The sequence below is a fragment of the Haliaeetus albicilla genome, chromosome 12, assembly GCF_947461875.1.
Source record: "Haliaeetus albicilla chromosome 12, bHalAlb1.1, whole genome shotgun sequence".
Lineage (NCBI taxonomy): Eukaryota > Metazoa > Chordata > Aves > Accipitriformes > Accipitridae > Haliaeetus > Haliaeetus albicilla.
The window spans coordinates 42,390,136-42,410,909 of record NC_091494.1 but is presented as its reverse complement, the minus strand read 5'-3'; the positions used below and the strand labels follow the sequence as shown (position 1 = coordinate 42,410,909).

At 42.8% G+C, this 20,774-nt stretch overlaps 1 protein-coding gene across 5 annotated transcripts in view; it reads left to right on the top strand.

The window, feature by feature from the left end:
• The window catches only part of RPTOR (regulatory associated protein of MTOR complex 1), a 163,458-nt gene that overhangs the window by 100,111 nt on the left and 42,573 nt on the right, over nt 1-20,774 (top strand). For 3 of the 5 annotated variants that reach the window (XM_069799447.1, XM_069799444.1, XM_069799443.1), the window contains 9 exons: nt 4,385-4,459; nt 5,100-5,165; nt 5,809-6,000; nt 7,288-7,428; nt 10,005-10,122; nt 11,575-11,715; nt 12,164-12,322; nt 19,118-19,236; nt 19,589-19,657. In XM_069799447.1, coding sequence (XP_069655548.1) covers nt 4,385-4,459; nt 5,100-5,165; nt 5,809-6,000; nt 7,288-7,428; nt 10,005-10,122; nt 11,575-11,715; nt 12,164-12,322; nt 19,118-19,236; nt 19,589-19,657 — 1,080 coding nt within the window. The remainder of the gene's footprint in view (nt 1-4,384; nt 4,460-5,099; nt 5,166-5,808; nt 6,001-7,287; nt 7,429-10,004; nt 10,123-11,574; nt 11,716-12,163; nt 12,323-19,117; nt 19,237-19,588; nt 19,658-20,774) is intronic. The other 2 variants (XM_069799446.1, XM_069799445.1) reach the window with 1 other exon arrangement.

Genomic DNA, 20,774 nt, shown 5'->3' with positions numbered 1-20,774 from the left:
TGCGTCACTCATTTGGTAGGCTGTGCTTTACAACCAAACAACAGAAAAAATACTCTTAAATTTTGTATTTGGATTTTTTTCTGCTGTTTCACTTACTAGCTCCACAAACAAGTGGTACAAGTGAGAAGGGAGGAGAGGGTAACTTCAGCAGGAAAGTGCAATGAATGCTGCCGAGGGAGGAGACGGGCAGCGGCTTGAGTTGTCGCACCATAAAGGGAACAAATACATCATCATATTGGAAGCTAAAAGAATACTTTCTTGTTATATGCTAAATATCAATAGAGACATGTCTTTTCCCTCGTCTGCTGACACAAGGTTTGGCCATGTATGTTTGAAACAAATTCAGTTTCAAACAAAGTTTAATGAAAACCAGTGTTGCAGCATGCAAGTTGTGCAGGTTCCAAGTGCTCTAACGCTATAGCCTGCTCCACTTCCCCAGCTCTCTGCATTTCCAGAGGGTAAATTTATCTAAACAAACCACAAGACTGGTATTTATATGCTCTAGGTTGAGAGAAGGTCTGTTAGTGTTTTGGTTGATCCAGTGATGCTGCAGTTCACGACCTGAGCCGTGGAGAGCACGCTGTGCTGCGTGTCAGCATCGTTTTCTCAGAGACGGCCTTTTATAATAAGACTCGGAGGGGGATGACAACTGCAGGGGCATGCTCTGTGAGTATGAAGGCAGGCACGCTGGAGATGCTGACCGAAGGGTAGATGCAGCAATTAATTGTCAGGCTGCGTGGAATCGCTGTAGCATTAGTGCTGCGCGTGGGGTGGGGGTGTGGGTCTGAGGGTGCAATCCTCTGCCTGCACTGGGTGTGCATCTACCTGGCTTGGCTCTGGTTTGAGTGGGTGCTACCTCCATCATCCAGGCAGAAGCCGTTGCCCTAGCATATGAGAGTGTGTTTATTTTCAAACATTCTGCCAGATAATCTTCATCTTTGCAATAATTGTACGGTGCTGTCTCTCTCCTTCATCTGCTGTCCCCTGTACATGTATTTCATTTGGTTTCAGGAGACGGTAGCTGATGAAATTACTTTCATTTAAGACTGGAGTTCAGCTAATTGCTCATTCCTCTTTGATGTGACTGAGAACAAGTTATATAAGACTTGCTAGTGCCCTGGAGAGCAGAATATCCTGCTAAGATAATATTTCTGTTCTGGTCCCTCCCTCTCTTTGGGCAGGGAGGCAGAAGAAAGGTGTTCTGACGTGAGACAGCAGTGTAGTATGCTGTGTGTCTGTTCAGATGATACCTTCATTAAGCATGATATGCTGTGAAGAATTGCATTTTGTCATAAAAATTAGAGGATAAATCAATGGTATTCAAGAAACATTGCACCTCAGGCAGAATTGTTTGTGTGTGATATATAGGTGTCCCTAATAAATATTGGAATATTTCGATTAATCTGCTTTAATTCCATGTATAATCAGATGATTTTTCATAGGCTATTCATTGAGGACTCTAGTCATCTCTGCCTGAAACCTGCTGGAGTATTTCTAGACAATCCACCTGCAGAGCTGCATAGCAAGTGATGGTTCAAAGTTGCCTACTGTAGGTATCTGGCAGGTATAGATTGGTGTAGGAGTAGTGTTGTGCGCTGTCACATGGAGATGGCTATAACACTTGCAAATACAGTTTAGGTCAAGAATTTGCTACATGCCACTTTGATAATGTTTGGTAAACAGCACCCTCTAAATCTTAAATACTTGAATTTAAAGGGAAAAAAAAAATCCCCCCACCTGTAATAGTCCCTATAATCAGGAATTTAAGCAAGACCAAAAAAACCTGCACATTAAACAATACTGAAAATATGAATACTACTGAAGTAGGACAGTGGAAAAAAAGACCTTACCACTCCACAGAATGGGCCGAAGACAATAGAAAACAAACATTTCTCATACTTTTTAAAGCAATGGCATGACATAAATAGCATGCTTGCTTTCCAGATGTGTCCTTTGTTAGCAGGATTGTGACTACTGTTTCCTATCTTATGGTTAATACAAATATTCAAGTTAAGTGTTCCCTGAGGATAATGTGGTAAAGGTACCCACCTGGGGGGTGAGGGTTCACTGACCAGCATGGTTGCCCAGGATACCCCTGAGCTTGGCAGTGCTGCTGTATTCCAGGAACTTGTGAGATTTTTAGGGATAAGTTACATAGCACATATGTTATATTAAGGAGAAAGAAAGAGGAGATCTATGCTCTAGTCCCTCCCCAGCACTGGGAACTTTATATTTTATGTAAGTTCTGAACTTTCACACTAAGCCTGCAGCTTGTTTTGGTCATGTTGTATTATTATTCACAAGTGTAGCTGCTTTATTCCTTGAGGAGGAGGTGTTACTGATGCTGGCTTTCCATATTGTTCACAGGATCTAAGCAGGGAGGGTTTCAGCAAGTGTGCTGTCTTTATAAAAGTTGCGTCCCTCCCTTGAGCCTCAGGTATTTGGTAACAGAGGCAGCACTATAAATGTAGTGTGAAGATGGGCAGCCTTCTCTTTGCTGGTGTCTGTTTGCCTACATTATAGCAAAGAGATTGTTTTTTGTAAGGAACAGAAAGTATTCATGCTGAGGATGAAAAGGGGGAATTTTTTCCTGGTTTTTTTGTGCAGCATTACACAGAAGTCAGGAAAGCCTCTTGTAGCTGCAGCCTGGCATCAATCCATTCCCTCTGCTCTTTGGTCTGCCAAAACCAGCATCTTCACTCCCTTCAGCAATAAAATATTCTCTTGCATCTCTGTCTTGCTATCCCCTCTCCCTTCAACAATTAGTTCCCTCCTTCACCTTCTACGCATGATAAAAAATACATGATCCTGTCTCTGGCATGAAGCATACAACAGAACCACAGTCGTGGGGGAGACTGATTGCCAAGTCAGTATTTCCTCCCTTAAATTTTCATTGTTGTAGTATGTATTCTTTCAATTTGACCCTAATATGTCGACCTGAAGCCTGAGTTAGTATGTTAGCAAAAACATGGTGTATGCCATGTGCTTCACTCCTCATACTACCCCAGGAAAACCTGCATTATTCTCCTTATAGGCTTTTAAAGACAGTGAAGTTGCTCCACAGTTCTTGATTGTGTGTAGTAGGAGATCATGCTACTACATGCTACCGTTGTACGGATTTAATACACTTTAGCACTTGACCAAATAATAAATGACCAAATAAATAAAGTGATTAGTCTCGTTTGTGTAGATGAGTTGAAATCTTCTTGTCAAAATCTAGTCCCACCTGGGCAGGGGATTAGACAGAATATAAAGAATGAGTATATAAAGAATGAATAATTCCTCCTCCGTCCCCCAGCCTTACAGATTTACTGGTAATTGCTCAGTGATGTGGGCCACTGTAAGAGAAACATGTGCTAGGTTTATTGCATGCGGCAGTCTGCAAGACTTCTCCTGCTTGTGAAAGATGGCACTTTAACATTCACAAGACACTTACTCTCACATCCTGCCTGCCAGGCTGAACTGGAAAATCAGCTACAATGGTACAGAAAGAACTAGGAAGGACTGTCTGTGCTATCAAACTGCACCTCCCATAATCAGGGTCACAGAGCAGACACCCAAAAACTTCCCTACCTCTGGAGTCCTGTGGATAAGACGGGGTGGGCAGCCGGGGGGAAGAGGATGGACCCTGAGAGCATCTGCAGCAGCCTGTGCCATGTGCTCGGCAGCCAGGAACGCCCGTGTACGTCTGAACACGCAGCACAAGCTGCTTGCTTGACTCTTGGTAGCTAGTGCGTGATTATAATGTTCTCTAAAAAGAAAGGTCACTTACTCCGTGCCTGGGGAACGTTACAGATTTGACCAGGATTTTGCACTAGTTAGGTAGATATTTAACTGTACAGCTAGAAGTTAGTGAGCAGCATTTATCAGCAAACCTGATCTATGGTGAGCTAATTGCCTTGACATGGGATTGGAAATCAAGTGGAAAATTAAGACTAGGAGCTTTTAGAAGATCTCATCTTACATAATTTTTATTCTGGTAAATGTAAAAAAAGAGGAAAAAAAATTAATTGCATTCCTCCTCGGTTTTGCCTTTGGTGTCTCTCAAGTACTGGTGAAGGTCTGATGTGGGACAGAGAGATGTCAAGTCTAACTCTTCTCCTAAGCAGGAGGTGACATTTTCAGCTACTGTTTCTGTTGTGTTGGAGGGTAGCAGAAGGTTCCTTGCTTTAGACACCGCTCTTCCCTGTCGACCCTTCTCCTGCGGGGATGTTTGCTTGCGGCCCCGATGGAGGGCTTGTGCTTTATTTTGCTTCTCACATGAAAAGGAGATTTGAGAAAAATTATTAAGATGTGAAATATTCATATGTCATTGGAGGAAAAAATATTTTTATGTTATTGTTTTATTCATCATGTTTTTCTTTGTCTCTGTCTCATTTTTCAGTCATGCCAAGCTGACCTTGTGAAGGACAACGGTCACAAGTATTTCCTTTCAGTTCTGGCAGATCCTTATATGCCAGTAAGGACAAGTCATCTTTATTCAGACTCTTCTAGCATTTGCTTAGCTTGTCTTAGCTTATCTGTTGCTGTTCTGATGCAGTTGGTGCTAACGTAGGACTGCCTCCCACCTCCATCTCCTGTGACACCCACTGCTTTACTGGAGAGAGTCATTGCTGAGCTGTGGAGTCAGTGACCAGGGGAGTTAAAAATGCTCCTGCCAGGTTGTGTGATAGAGACAGCCAAACCAAACAAGAATTTGCAAACTTGTTTGAAGTTATGTAAGTGCAGATTACTCAGTGGTGATGATGGGAGCTGGGGGCTCCTGGGGGCTGGGTGCAGAGGCAGTCTAATTGCACTGCAACTTTCATAATTCCCTCTGCAAAAGTTTTTTGTGATTTCCTGCGATAGGTATTTGTATGCCTCCTCCAGAGCAATATATGGAGGCTGGTTGGGAGGATCGTATTGGCAGTCTGATGAAGTGTCTCAGGTGTAACTAGTGACAGGACTGGATGACAAGAAAATTCTAGCTTGCTTTCCCTTCTTGTTCTTTCAATGTGATACAAACTGGATTTAGAATAATCTCATGTTTCAGAAAGCAAGGGATATAGTTGTTCTCTGACCTGTTTTCTAGATAACAATTAGTTGTATATTGTTTTAAGGCTGAACACAGGACAATGACGGCTTTTATCCTGGCTGTAATTGTTAACAACTACAACACTGGACAGGTGAGTCCCAACATCCTTTTTCCTTTCATTCTCTCCTACCTCTTCTCTGCATTTTGCCTTTACTTTGATAAAAGTCCTGGCTTGCATTAAAGCACAACCCCAAACTGGAAAACTGAAATAGAAGATTGCTTTACATTATTTTGGTGTGGATTAAAAGAAAAATTGACCTGGAGGTGTGACAAACACATTATGTACCTGGCACCTGGAAGTGGAGGTTAAGGACACAAGTCACTCAACAACTACCCCTCCAGGCAGTGTACTGACGTGCTATTAAAGAAATAGTGCCTAGTTTCTGTCAAGTGGAAACTTGATGGCTGTGATAAAGTTCTTGGGAAGGGTATGTGGAATGAGCCATAAACCTTGGGGCTCTGACAGGTGCAAGGAGTATTTCCAATGAGGAAAAAACAGGCTTTATGTGCTACAGGAAGCATTTCTAGTGTTCAACTATTTAACTAGCTATAGCAGCACATAGTTGACCTTCCCTTCATGCTGCTTCCAAATAGTATTTGGTAACAAAATCAGTATATAACCACTGAATAATTATTTTCTTTTGATTTCCTGTCTGTTTCAGAAATAATCTTCTTTTTTGATCATGAGGTGGGAAGCTGTCATCCAAAATAAATTGCATTGATTTGTGTTTTAGGAAGCTTGCCTTCAAGGAAACCTGATTGCTATTTGCCTGGAGCAGTTAAATGATCCACATCCTCTTCTGCGTCAGTGGGTGGCCATTTGTTTAGGACGTATTTGGCAGAACTTTGACTCAGCCAGGTGGTGTGGTGTGAGAGATAGCGCTCATGAAAAACTCTACAGTCTTCTCTCGGATCCAATCCCAGAGGTAAAAATCCAACTTTTTAAGTAAACGCCAGTTGAATTGTCAGAATTGTGGCAGAGGGCTACAGAAATACTTAAAAAAGCAGGGCCTTCAAGAGCTTTACGATTGTGTCTGGTTCAAAGAAAGATCTTATTGCTGTTTCTTCAAGGTGGTGCAAATCATACAAGCCCGCAAGAGAAGTAACCAAAGAAATGCAGGGGGAGTTCATACAGCCCAAAAGCCCTGGAATCTTGGCACCAGAGTTAGGAAACACCATGTTTTTACTTACTTGCATATCAGAAGCTTGTTAAAAACATGGTCTCAAAACTCACTGTGTGTTGCAAAACACCTTCTAGTCTTTTTGTCCAAGTACAAAAACTGTTCTTCTCCTGGTATGTGTGAAAATACATCTTTAATTGAACGTGTTTTACCTTTGTGACAAACTGTCCAAGAGAGAAGCAATTCTTGTGCAGAACTCGGCTATGATTGACAGAGCCTGTCAGACCCCAGTGAAATTACATCGTGTGTGGGAGAAGTAAGCCTGGAGATAAACACCATTGCTAATGTGCAGTGATTAAAGATTGGGTTCTCCTTTACATTCAGCCTTTCTTCCTGCATCCTCCACCTCTTTTCTTTGGCCCCATCTTTCCCCCATTTTATAAGTAGTATTTGTGTGAAGGATGGGTTGACTGCCCTTAACAGCACACCCGTGCTTCTTTTTGAGAAGCTGGAGTGAGTGTTCCTACTTTGTGAAACACATCCTGCAGTTGCTGATTGCACTGTATCCCCACCGTTTGCAGGCTCTGCCAAGGCTAGCTGTAAGATTACCAAGCCATCTGATCCCTCTGTTCTTTGTGTAATCTGGCAAAGTTTACCCTGATTAGAGCTGCTGTCTTTTCTCCTTTTCTTTTTTCCATCATCTTCTACCTTTCTGTAAGCCCTTATCTGAAGACTGTAGTTCAGCACTCTATTGTTAAAGAGATTCACATCCCAACAGTGACTCCCTGTGTACCTTATTCCTGTTAATTAATATTCTAGGCAACATCAACTGGAAACATCACCCATGGGAAGGTCACTGAGTATTCTGGGAAATTAAATATACTCCTGCACCTGTGAATACTTAAAACTCAGTGCTTTGCTGAATCTGTTTTGCTGTTTACTCTCCATGGGCTTCCCTTTAACCCTCACTATTTACCTGACACAGTAGTCCGGGTTTCCAGAGATGCCATTTTGGGGGATAAAAAAAATCCCACTGGCAAACTTCAGGCTGGAAACAAGAGGAAAATAATAATGAATGTTTGTGTCTCACAGGTTCGCTGTGCTGCAGTCTTTGCACTGGGAACATTTGTGGGCAACTCAGCTGAACGGACCGATCACTCCACCACCATTGATCACAATGTAGCTATGATGTTGGCCCAGCTCATCAACGATGGGAGCCCCATGGTTAGAAAGGTACAGAAAGGCTGGTGGTACAGAAGTTTGGATTCATGCTGACGAGCTCTGTACTACGCCTAATCAGAGAGTGCATTATTTAATAGACTTTTCAATGAATTTGACTCATTTGGAGGTATCTGTTTCATCATGAAGTCTTTTAACTTCAGTTCCTGCCAAGAAGCAATAGGCACAAATGACGACACCAGTGAAAACAGCAGCATGAACCTGCTGCTGTGGCTGAAGGCTCAGCACTGAGCCTTACACTGCACGCTCAGGGTGGTCATGTGCAGTAGCGTTCTGGGATGCTGTTTTATCCACTTACCCTTTTTCAGTGCACATATTACAACATTTCATTTACTCTGCAATATAAGGAGCCTGCTGACAGGAATAATACAAGTAAAGTGTAGTATGTCGTTGTGTCCACGTGTTGACAAGATTGTTGTTCAGATCAAAATGTTTCTGCTCTTTAACACTGGACCTCTGATCAAGCTCATGTATTCCACTAAACAAATATCTGAAATAGGAGTAACAATCTCAGGATTTTGTGGGAATTTTTTATCCCCCTTTTTTTTTAATTTAAAAGAGAATGCAAAGACAGGGATAAGGAAGGAGAGCAATTACACTGAAGTCTTTTCCAGGTGCACAAAACACTGAGAATTCTTGCTGGGCTACCCTTCTACTAATGCTCTTCGGTTGATTAGTGTTTTGATTCAAATATTTTACATTACAGGATCTCAGGTTTTACATGAATTAGTAATGTGTTGCTAGAAACACTGAGTATGGGGTAGTCCTAGGGGAGGAAGAGGAGAGGGAGTAAGAGTGCTGTGGAGGGAACAGGAGAGCTCTGTTCAGTAAAAAGATCTTGCTGCTTTTAGAAACCACAAGGGCGGATGACAGACAAAGTAATTCTTCAGGTTTTGGAGAATTGCAATTTCTGATGCACCATTGTGCATCAATAGTACATTAAATAGTTTTTGACATTCTGGATTGTTCTTGATGGGTGTACTTAGGTGTCCTAACGCTTGTGTTTACTTAACTGGAACATCAATACCCCGACGGTTGTCACCAGCATTGTGAGGATTAATTTTTGTTGTGTCGTTCTAGCATTTAATCAGTTTAATTCAAGAGAGAAATGCATGTCACACTATATGCTCTTTGAGATTCATAAATCTCTCTTTTGGAGATTAGTCCCCTGAACAGAGAACAGCAACCGAAGCCAGCTCCCCAGCTCTCCTGTTTGCTGTTTCCAAGTGCCTAGCAAGCAGTACCTAATTGAGGGTCTGAACTTCACCTGCTCTACCCTCCCCACCCCAGTAATTGAGGTTCTCAAGTTGCAGCTATGAGAATGAACAGACTGATGGTCCCTTGCAAATGGGCAGCACCGTTCTCATGTTAGCTGCTGTCATGGTTTAACCCCAGCCAGCAACTAAGCACCATGCAGCCACTCACTTGCTCCCCCCACCATCCAGTGGTATGGGGGAGAGAATCAGAAGGAAAAAGGTAAAACCTGTGGGTTGGGATAAGAACAGTTTAATAGAACAGAAAGGAAGAAACTAATAATGATAATAATCACAATAATAAAATGACAATAGTAATAAAAGGATTGGAATATACAAAACAAGTGATGTACAATGCAATTGCTCACCACTCACCGACCAATGCCCAGTTAGTTCCCGGGTAGCGCTCCCCCCAGGCCAACTCCCCCCAGTTTATATACTGGGCATGATGTCCCATAGTCTGGAATACCCCTTTGGCCAGTTTGGGTCAGCTGCCCTGGCTGTGTCCCCTTCCAACTTCTTGCGCCCCTGCAGCCTTCTTGCTGGCTGGGCATGAGAAGCTGAGAAATCCTTAGTCTAAACGCTACTTAGCAACAACTGAAAACATCAGTGTGTTATCAACATTCTTCTCATACTGAATCCAAAACACAGCACTATACCAGCTACGAGGAAGACAATTAACTCTATCCCAGCCGAAACCAGGACAGCTGCTGACATTGCAGGTCAGTACAAGACACTGCGGTTCAGCATAGGATTCAAACACCAAGGCTCTTTGTGGAAGAGCTGAGCCATGTCCCCAGGGGCCTCTTGTCAGATTCTGTTTTCTTCAGCTCTGAGTGAAGATAGGGCAAGCTGTAGGACGAGAGCTCCGCTCCATGCATACACGTGCTGCACAGGGAGAGAGGGTCAGGCTGTGCCACAGAGGGCCGAGGGCACCGATCCTCGGCACAGCTCGTTGCTGCTCTGCAGGAAACACACGCTTCTTGTGGGTGAGAGTGCTGCACGCACAGGAGCAGAGGCAGCTGGGGGTTAGTCACCAGCTCAGTACTTTCTGTGACACTGCATCAGTTTGACAATATTGGGCAGAATCAAAGAGTAGTAGTAGCCTGTTCATGTATAGACTTGTGGAGAATTAGATTTGAAATGGAGTGCTCTGGCTTTCTTCAGTTCAGCCCTGTGAAGCGAAGGGAAAATTATTAGCCTGGGTGACAACCCAATAATGTCAACAATAATGACCACATTGTTCTGTGTTTCCCTTTGGTCTATTGTTTCTGACCTATGTGACCATGAAATACCTTTCTTCCGCTCTTTCCATAGGAGCTGGTGGTGGCTTTAAGTCACCTGGTGGTTCAGTATGAGAGCAACTTCTGCACCGTCGCCTTGCAGTTCATGGAAGAAGAGAAGAACTACCCTCTCCCTTCTCCAGCTGCCACAGGTAGGTGTTTTGTGTTTGTGTGGGTAGGAAACATGTAGCCTGAAAGTGCTTGGGAACTTTTATTTAAGGAGTTTGCCCAACACAATGAAATTCTTGCTGGTGGTGATTTACCAAACAGCACCATTGCTACAAAGTTGAGCGGCATGGTGGGTAGCTCTAATGTCTGTTTAGCACCATAATATATTGCACTGGAGAAATGCATCCTCTGCTGAGTCTCCATCTAAAACACAGCTATAGCTCACCAGCAAGTTGTAGAGACTGAACACCCTGTCAAATTCAAAGGGGTTCTCTTCAGATCAAGACTGAAGTATATTTGTCAAGGCAGTACACAGGCTTACCAGACTTCTTTCCCCCCGCCACCTCAAATTACACCAGAAACTTGAGTGTCATGTTGACCTAATGAGAAGCCTCACCAGACAACAACGAACCAACTATACTTCTTGCTCTGCAAAGCACCACACAAGAAGCAGTGAAGAACTTTATGCTCTGTGCCTCCCGTCCCATCCCTTTTGTTGTGTCTATTGCTTTATGTGAGGAATGAAAAGCCCTAGTGAAATTGTTGCTAACCTCATATTTTCTTTAGATGTTAAGTACATTGGAAATATTGAAGGATAATGGGACTGTTGCAGCGGAAACTTGGAGACAAGAGCATGTGCTGTCTCTGCAATGAGTAGTTTAATCTCCCTATTGTCTGAATAAATAAATCATATCAGAAAATAAGCTTTTCCCCGTTTGTCCTTTTTGCTGCAGGAAATAAACATTACATGCAGTTTATATAGTGCTTTTCCTTATCCAAAATAATCCTGAAGTATTTATAAGCAGGATGCACTGGAAGCATTGGCCCCACCACCATAATGCAGCCACTTCTGCAGTGAAATAATAGGTCTTCTGAAGCCATGGTACTGTGTGCGTATTTAGGAACGAAAATGAGAAAGTTTGGGAAATTATAAGAATCCAGGTCCTGGGTGAAATGTGAGTTGAAACCAGGCCTGAAATTTGGTCAGGATATCAGAATTTTCCTAAATCTCTGTAATGAGAAAATTTACTGCACTTTTAATGAGCAGAAGCAGACACAAGCCTGTAAATGCTGCCTACTAAATGGTGTCTGCTGTAGCAGCATGTGCTAGCACAATGTCTAGGCAGTGGCCAAGCATTGACCTGGAGAGAAGAGTCATCATGCCTTTCTGGGTAGTCTGCAGGCACCGGCAAGGCTCAACTCACCTGCTTTTATTGGATGTGACAAAATCACAGCTTAAACAGTAGACACACATGGTCCTTGCTGATAATGTGCACAGAGGATCTTTTGTCATACCTCATTCTGGTTTAGCCTAAGGGGCAATGACTAAATTCTGTTCATATTGGTAGTATTTTAGTTACATATTTGCTGGGAAATAACCAAAAGGCTATGATCCCTTTGGTTACGTCTCTAATTGCTAAATCTTGCATCCACAGAGGGTGGGAGTTTGACACCAGTGCGAGATGGTCCATGTACACCGAGGCTGCGGTCTGTCAGCTCTTATGGGAACATCCGAGCAGTTACCACAGCTAGGAACCTGAACAAGTCCTTGCAGAACCTCAGCCTGAATGAAGAATGTAAGAGATTTCAAAATTCTTTGATTTTTCTTTACCTCCTCTTTACCCCCCTCTTGCAAGCTAGGAAGTACCATGTGCAAGACAACATGAGCTGAAACCAAAACTTTAGCCCAGATGATCCAGCTGCCAGCTCCAAGGGCTTAGATGAGAAGCCCCCTAATAATTAGTTTCAATTTTCTGGTCATTAGTATTGATTTTTCTGAGTATTTGGTGGGGACCAAAAAGGTACCTTCCAACTTCCTAACATATATGGATTTTTAACTGAATCTTTTCTGACCCCGTGATGCTTATTCTGTATTTAAACATTCAGTATTTAAAAGGGGATGTTGTGGATTTGCGTACACCTTCGTTGAGTGTTCCAGGATTTAGAAAAGGGCTGTTACGCCTGGGTAAAAATTGTTCTCTCACCAGTTCTTGTTTCGGCATCTGCCCTCTTTTCTTTTGGCAGCTGGAAGCTCTGTTGCATTTTCTCCTGGGAATCTCAGCACCAGCAGCAGTGCCAGCAGCACCTTGGGCAGCCCTGAGAATGAAGAGTATATCCTGTCGTTTGAGACTATTGACAAGATGAGACGAGTCAGCTCTTACTCTTCTCTGAATTCACTAATAGGTGAGTTAAGACTCTCCTCCCTTCCTTTGGTGTCGCCTTTCTTCACATGCTTGCTCTAGCTTTTGTGGAAAGTTTGGATCTTAGCTTCTGCTAGATCTTACTCCAGAAAATTTCTCATAACAGTAGAAATGCTGCTCTTGTGTTCGGTTAGGCTACATGCAGAGCAGAGTCACTCCTGCTCTGATGGAGAGACTGGAAGTGAGAGCTGTTGGCTCCAGCTGTAAGCTTCACCATGATGGACAACAGTCCTGTTAGAAATTTAAGCACAAAAAAGTGGTGTATACAGGAATTTCACATCCACTGCAGTTTCGTGGGCTAGAGAATGAAAGCGAGGACTCCCCATCCCATGGACTTAGCAGCTGGGCGCACTGGCACTAACTGCTTCCCCTGGTTATTTTTTACATGGGTTGTGTTTCTGTACAGCACAGCCACTTTATTGTGTTACTTACCCAAGGAAGCCTTACCTAGCTGATTTCCTATACAGGTTTATATGTACGTTGTTAAAATAGGACTTAAAAAAGAAGGAATCCCAGGCTGTGTATTAAAAGCAAAAAGACTTGACTGTTTCATAGAAATATGCTTTTGTGCAAAAATTTTCATGGCTGATCCTGCTGCCTCCAATTCCATCTCCATTATTTCCTCCCGGATAAGCAGCTCTAACATCACTAACAGCACTGAACTTTTTACCACCACTCAACAGTCCCTTTCTCTCCTGGCATCTGACTCTCTGGGTAATGTACGGAACTCTGCAGAGTCAAGTTCTATAACACAGAAGGAAGGGAAATTTTACTTGTATTTATGCAGTGCATGGCTGATTTCCATGTAATGGATTATTTGGATTTCTTTTATAGAACAAAACTGGAATGTTTGTATTAAGCTAGTTCAACTTGGTTGCTTTTCAAGTAACTTTCGCAGTCATGTCTGACTGCAACAATAGCCTTGCTTTAAACTAGCTGTAGTTTTTTATATAATCTAAACCAATTGGGGATGATAACATGGACAACATGCAGAAGGATCTAGCTTTTGGAATGGCCTCCTTCCAGGGAGCAGGGATGGCAGCAAGCAGCAGAGAAATGCTGCGGGAAGTCTCTGTATTTTCTTTGTAATCAGTAAATGTGCCCGTATTTTTCTAGCCTTCAAAAATCAGTGAAAAAAAGAGTGGTGTAACTCAGAGAGGAGTCCACCTGGGTGATAGACTTGCCTTGAATGAAGAAACATTTTGCTCTCTTCTGTATTTTCTGGAAGAAGTAATGGTGATGTGGTTCTCCTGAGTTGAAAGATTCTGGGATTTTAATTCCTGAGCCCCTGTAGCAGTTTAAAATCATGTGTTCATTAGAAACTTGATCAATTAATTTGCTTTTGATTGTAGGTATTGAAATTAGATCTTAAGTATGACAGGATTGTTAGGAAATTTCTCTCCCTCTTAAGCTAGAACTTGAGTTTTCTCATTTCCACTGATGCACGCTGGCATCTGCTTGATGGCTTGTGCGTGTCTCACGAGAGCTTTACAGTACAGTTGGAAAAGAATCTAGAGATGAGCTGGAGATGAGTGAGGGAGACCTAGGAAAACAAAAAGAGCAGTTCTCCAAAGCTTCCCTCATTCCTATTCAATCGGAAGAGCTCATATCCAGCTGGAAATGACAGAGCTTATAGAAGTGTTTAAAATTCATAACTCACACAGAATCCCATTACCTTCAGCATTTGCCTGCTGAACAGCCAGGCTTTTTTCGTTTCTACTGAAGAATTACCATCTTCCAGCCTGCTCTCGCCTGCTCCCCAAGGAAAGAGTTTTCAAAATGCCATCAGCTCCAGCCACCCTCCGTAGTGCTGTGGTTGCTGCACAGCTGGCCTGGGCTCAGATTAACCCCTTTCTGTAAAGTTTTAGTGCGCAATAAAATACAGCTAGCAACCTGGGGTAACTCGGTGGGGAGTCCACCTGGGTGACAGACTTGTCCTGACTGAAGTTTTGCTCTACTCTCTATCTTTTGGAAGAAGTAATGGTGATTTGGCTCTGCAGTAACGACTCTGCCAAATATTTGAGACAGGCAAAGCAGTAAAAAGGATGCTCTGGGCACAGGGTAGACTCAGACCAAAGCAGAAATCTAGTCTGTAATAATAAAAGTAGAAATTTTCAACCATAGTTTAATTCCATGCTCTGTACTGTGCATTCCCCTAGGTTGATTGTGTCCAGCCAGGGCTTTCTTCCTCTCTTGCGATTTTAGGAACATGGTGCTAGAGGGGTTATTCTGGATCAGTCTATCCAATTCACTGACATTGCAGCATCATACGATGTACTTCTTCCCATAAACTTGAGGAAAACCTCTCCATTCCTTCTTGTGCCATTTTAGAAACAGCTTAGCTAACTATAGGCCAAATGGCCCCATGTAGTGCCCCCCGCCCCCAATGCAACATGTACTTATAGTCTAGGTGTGCTGTTTTCTGGCAGACTGTTCCTTGGCCAGACAGTCCTGTTACCAGAAGAGACATTTATGTCTGGCTCACATTTTCAAGCTGGCAAGAGGCAGTTTTTGGTTAGTCAACAAAGACATCAGTTTGGACGGGAAGCTGAGCCTTGCTGCTTTTTCCATACAAATAGTCATTAATCTTGGTGTCCTGGAAACTTTTAGTTTAGTTTAGTTTTAAGATGGGAAAATGGAGGGAATTAAGACGGGGGTTTTGCATACCTTGAGGCTGATTATTCGTATCCAAACTGTGCGATTAAAGTCTTTGTCCTACAGAGAGCATAGCTGGAAAGATTATATTAAGGAATGATCAAAGAAGGAGGAAAATAAATCTTGGAGTGATGAGATGCTGGGGAATAGTTCTCTTTTCCAGCAGGAGAGGCTGGGGGCAGAAAACGATTTGCCATGTCACAGGATCTGTCCTGAAGAGCTGCCTCAATGTAGCACTTACAGCTGGAGGTTACTGCAGTGAGGATGAGGAGAGCAAGAGATGTGGGTGGACAGTGAGCCCCAGCAAATGAGAGAGGGAGTGTTGGGACAGGTAGAGCCTCCTTCTCTATCACTACGCAATATATTTAAATGCACAGACGTAATAAGAAGTAACTGGTCAACAAGCAGTATTTATAAATACTAACTTGCATAGTAGCAAAATACAGGGATCTGAGCGGTTTTGGGAAATGGAAGCTCGATGTAGAGGCTGGTTGTAGTGGGCTGCTTTCATGTTGGCTATGACAGCCCTGGTCCAGGGGAACATGCCCTTCTCTGAGGGAACATACTTTTTCCTCATGAGCTGCTTCTGGTTTCTGTTGAAACATGCAAAAGCTCGTGCCTTGCCATTTGAATCGCCATCAGGGGTTGGAGTGTGCGGGAACCCCTTTGCATGGCCCCATGCAAAGAGACCACCTTGCAGACTGTCAGGTTTGTGCAAGAAACGCTGATTTGCTGTTCCTGTAGGGAACAGGCTGCCGTCTGCATTTGTCGAAGTAGAGTTCAGAGAGCAATCAGGATTTCAGATGTTCTCTTCATCCGAGTAGCTCTCACAGGACCTTGTGTCACTCACGGGAAGAGGAGAGACTTGCGGGATACGCATTTACAAAGCAGGTGGGATTAGCGTTAATGGGAAGCAGATACCCAAGTCCTCGGGCACCGTTCAGTCTGAAATATTTCAGCTGTATGTTTCATTGCGTGCCAGTCCGAAAGTTGCCTTTCCCTGCAGGCGGGATGTGCAGGCGCGGGAGAGGAGAGCTGTCTCTGGTCCAAGGCGTGCAGCAGTGCCGGTTCAGCCATTGGTCAGTTTTTGCTGCTGTGTTGGGTGGGGAGTGGACTGCACCTTCTTCTGGAGATCAAGGCTTAAAATCACTGCAGTGATTTTTACAAGGGATTAGAAAGGAACCCTGTCAAAGCCCGGCAAATCAAAAAGAATGAATAAAAACATTAGCATTCATTTTTGCATCCAACGTGGTTCTACCCTTCGTGTACTCAGTGACCTGGCAGCAGGACCTCAGCCAGGTCCCTTCCTCAGGGCCATTGCATGATGCTTGCTGTTAAATTGAACTAGGAGTTATGCATATGCAAAGAAAATCAAAGTCGTCAGTAAAGGCAGGCAATTTATTTTTTACATTCTTAGCAGAGAGGAATCATTTTGTAAACGTAAATCTATACTGCAAGGTCCATTTAACTGGCTTTGAATCAGTCTGACTAATTACAGAGCTGTCTGCTTAGATTAACACCCCGTCCCCCTTGCTCGGCTCTTTGTTTGCATCTCATGGATATTTTTTGCATTTTAGTCCATTACATGAAATCAAGCTGCTGTTCCTCCTGCCACCTCTGCTGCCTTCCATTATCCCACTGACTCGGTGCTCAGGTTTTTACAAGGAGCTATGTCAGATGTGTCACTCGATTGAATCAGTGCAATGAACAACACTAACATGGGTGGGGGGAGGATGGCAGAAGAAAGGACCAGTCCTTCGAGCACCAGCTCTGAGCCTGAGATGCCTTTGTAGAAATTCCCTCTGTTCTTTTCAAAGGCTGCCGAATGAATGAGGAATTGCACTGGTGCAGTTCTGTTTTAAATTTGTTTTTTTGTGATGCTTAGATGTATAAAAAATGGTGGGTTTTTTTCCTTCATGACTGCGTCATGAATGAGGTGGTTATCAGAGACGCTGGAAAATCTGATGGGTACCCTCTCGCTCTCCCTTTCTCTCCCATTCCTTTTACTGTCTTTCAAGGGTTTTAAAAGAAATCAAGCCATTCGGATTTCCCAGCGGTCCTTATGTAACTTCTGCACAGGACCAAATGTAGAGGGTAGAGCTCTGAGCAGACCTCAGACTACATTACCTGGCTAGCTGCTTCAGTGGCTGGGGCTTTTTTTACTCCCACAGCTCGTAGCACTCTGTCTCTCTCCTCGTCTTGTTCTTTATCCTTCCCCCTCCCCTTTTTCTTTCCCTGGTGATAGAAGCTTCCAGGATGAACGCGGCAATGGCAAAAATAAAACCTAAATGGTCAGAAGCCTGGAGAAGACAGACAAGCATTGTATCACCACCCTTTATGGTTGGGAGGCCTAACCCTCTTCTTCTGAGAGAAGACTTACTTTATTGTGTATTGACATTTTCTTTATTTAAACATAGATAAAGAGCTTCTGAAAAGGACGATGACTTTTGCCTATTATGACCAAAGCCAAAACCTGAACTTGGATCTGCACCATTCCGTTCTGCTCAACTCATGCATGCTGTACTCAGGCGTTCCTTGATTTTGTCCACTTTGTGCTCTATCCTCAGCTGGCATAAACCAAATATCACATATCAGTGCCCTTTGACTCTATTGTATCTTGACAGTCGTTATTGCTTTCTCTGATTATCAACTTCTTCATTTTTCCTGGGTGAATTTAACATTGTTGTATCTTTGTCAGGCCCTGTATCTTGCCTGTCTTGGAAAGGTTAAGACTAGTGATAGGAGTCTGTTGTATAGGTAGCCCCAGCAAATGGACAGCACTGTCCAAGTGGTACTATCATAAATATTTGTGAGATTTCTGCCTGAAACTCTGTACACAGATGCCACTTGGAAAATCCTTTGGATGTCAGCTGAGTAAGAGACCCTTTTCTTCTCAGATCAAATGAGAGGATGGAGTTAGGTTATTGCCTTTGCCTTTTGCAGAACGCTTTCTCACATGCTGGGGAATTTTTCTGGCAGAAGAAAGATTCCCTTGGCTAACACAGACAAGCATATGAAGTGCAGCGTGCATACTCCTGAAGCTCATTATCGTGCGCTACTTGCCTTCTTCAGCCAAAGTTCAAAGCTGGACTGTCCAGGTCTATTTTCTGTTGATTTGGGTATCAGGTTTAGCAGCTATGCAAGGTGAGAAGCTACTTGTTGACCAAGGAACCCTTTCTTCCTAACTTAACACTTTATATTTAGATGCCTCCAGAAACATGAAAGGAAATGCAGCAACAGCTTGATCTGTCATTTACCATTGATTGTGACTCATCTGAAATCCTTATTTTAGTTCCTTTTTTTTGTTAGTGCAACCACTTTAATATTGTCCAAATGGCTCAACTCCCAAACAACAGTGTTACAATTATTAGACATTGTGAGGGTTAGAAGAAAGAATAACAAATTAAAGATTCACCTAAAAGCAGGAAAATAAAATGTTCACAGAATTTTGTCAGTTGTTGCAAATGCTTATTAATTTGATTTGTACTTCGAATCTGTCAGTCCCTTCTGCTGAAATACCAAACAGCAGATACTCTCATTAAATAGCAAATTGGCAATTGAGGAATTGATACAAATGTCAATAGGAAAGACTGAGTTAGACTTACTGCTTCGCAAAGGTACAGGTCCTAAGGCTTCCTTTTTAACATTTAGATGTTTAGTAAACTTGTAGAATATATAAATCCCTGAACATTCAAGCTGAGTATTAATGCTTAAAGCATCAATAAAAATAACCATAAAACTATAAGCTAGTAACTGTGGTTTTATACTGTTTAGTGTTTTAGCTCAGGAAATCCAAAGACATTATCCATTTGGCCTTTTCAGATTGTTTCAGGAGCCTAGAAAACTAGCAGTTTGACCGAAGCTTATTTAGGTAGTCTAATTTATTTTGCTTTCTCCCACTTTCATTTTACAAGCCCTTGCAGAGTTCAGAAAGACAGACAAAATGGAGACAAAATGCCCCTGTAGGGTGTTTTTGAGCTCTTCTCTTGATGTTTTCTTAGATGTCATTGTGATGTTTGGAGTTCTAATGAATTTTCTCACATAAGATCAAAGAGTTTGAGTTGATGGATTGTCATGTGCTGTGGGGCTTTGTTTTTTATTTTGGTTTTTTTTATTATTTTAGGTGTGAGTTTCAACAGTGTTTATACCCAAATTTGGAGAGTACTCCTTCACCTAGCTGCCGACCCCTATCCTGATGTCTCCGACTTGGCTATGAAAGTTCTCAACAGTATTGCCTACAAGGTATGCCTTTCTGTGTTCGTGTGTGTCTGTGAGGTTTTTGTATGTTAATTTTTTTCATGCTGAGACAGAGCGTAGGCAGACTGAACTGAATAGGTCCGTTGGAGGGCTCTGCCTAGTTCAGTCTGGATCTGTTGCAGAAGGAGCTTTTAATGTTTCCAGATGATAAACACTCATATGAGCTCTCGATCAGGTAAAATAAATGAATGGGGGAGGGCCTGGGATTGTTTTAGGATATGAATTAGGTACAGACCTTAGACAGTAGGTCTTGTTTAGAAGTCTACTTATCTAGATCAGCCCCTGGGAGAAACCTTAAATATACTTCATTAAATTATCCGTTTGCAAACTGATTTAGATTATGCAAGTGGGACTGGCCTGCAGACTGAAGCCGCAACGGCTCTCCAATCCAGGTGAACTAGTACATGTGAGTCAGCATGCAGACACCCCTGCCACTACTCACCTCTTCAACCCAGGCCTAATCCGCCTAAACCACCATCCTCATCACATTTCATCCTCCAAGGGTGACAAGATGTCCCTGGAGGCTGCCGTCACTGCTGATTCAGAATTGCCAGCTCGGGGAGCTGTAGAAGCACCCTCACCTTCCACCCGAAACGAAGCACCAGGCCACCCCAGAACATCTTCTCACCAACTGCCTTTCTCCTTCTGCCCCGGTCGGTGGTGTCAGAAAGCTGTCTGAACGCAGTCCTTCCCACGTGCTTTCTATTTGCTCTAGCATCCAGACCATGAGCCATTGCAATGCAAGATGACGTCTCTTACTGATGATTTCCAGTGAATAATCCTAAATCTTCAGACTTAGGCTTCTAAGCTAAAGTTGCAGTAAGAGATGCCAGCATTGTGCACTACCATTTTAATGCCTTAGAGATTTCTTGCTTTTAAATCTGATTTTCTATTGAGAAACTAGTTACTTATTTGAACTCTTATTTGTTTTAAGTATACATGTCAGTGAGTGGTAAAATCTGGGTTTTGGGATAGAGAATTATTTTGCCAGTGGGGGCAACGAGGTCAGCCCTTCCCTGATGGTACGGGTGTACAACAAATTACTGTCAGGCTGGAGATGCCAAACTAAGGTGAATAAGAAAGGGAAAAAGTTAAAGATTTCCCTCTCTCTGCTCTAGATACATGAAAGTATTTCAGTTTTGTATTTTGGAAGGCTCTTTGCAAAATGAAATCTTACTCCTACTGTGGAATTAAAAGGGATATAAAGAGGAAACAGATCTGCTTTTCCAGTCTTAAATATTTTTTCAGGACTTACTCTCTTGCTAGTGGAAAGAGATGTGTCAATATTAATACAGATGCTGCTGTGCCCTGCAGATGTCTTCACTAGCACTGCTATGGGTCTGCTTAGCCAGCAGGAATTTTGATCGTTATGTTGTGATATCCATAGTGAATGTTACAACTGGTTTGGTAAATTCTGTGTTGATTCTGACAAGATTGGACCTAAATGTCTTGGTACTGAATGGAGTCCAAAAGCTCAAGTAGGTGGGCATCATGCATCTCATGCTCTGCTTCTCAGACAGCTG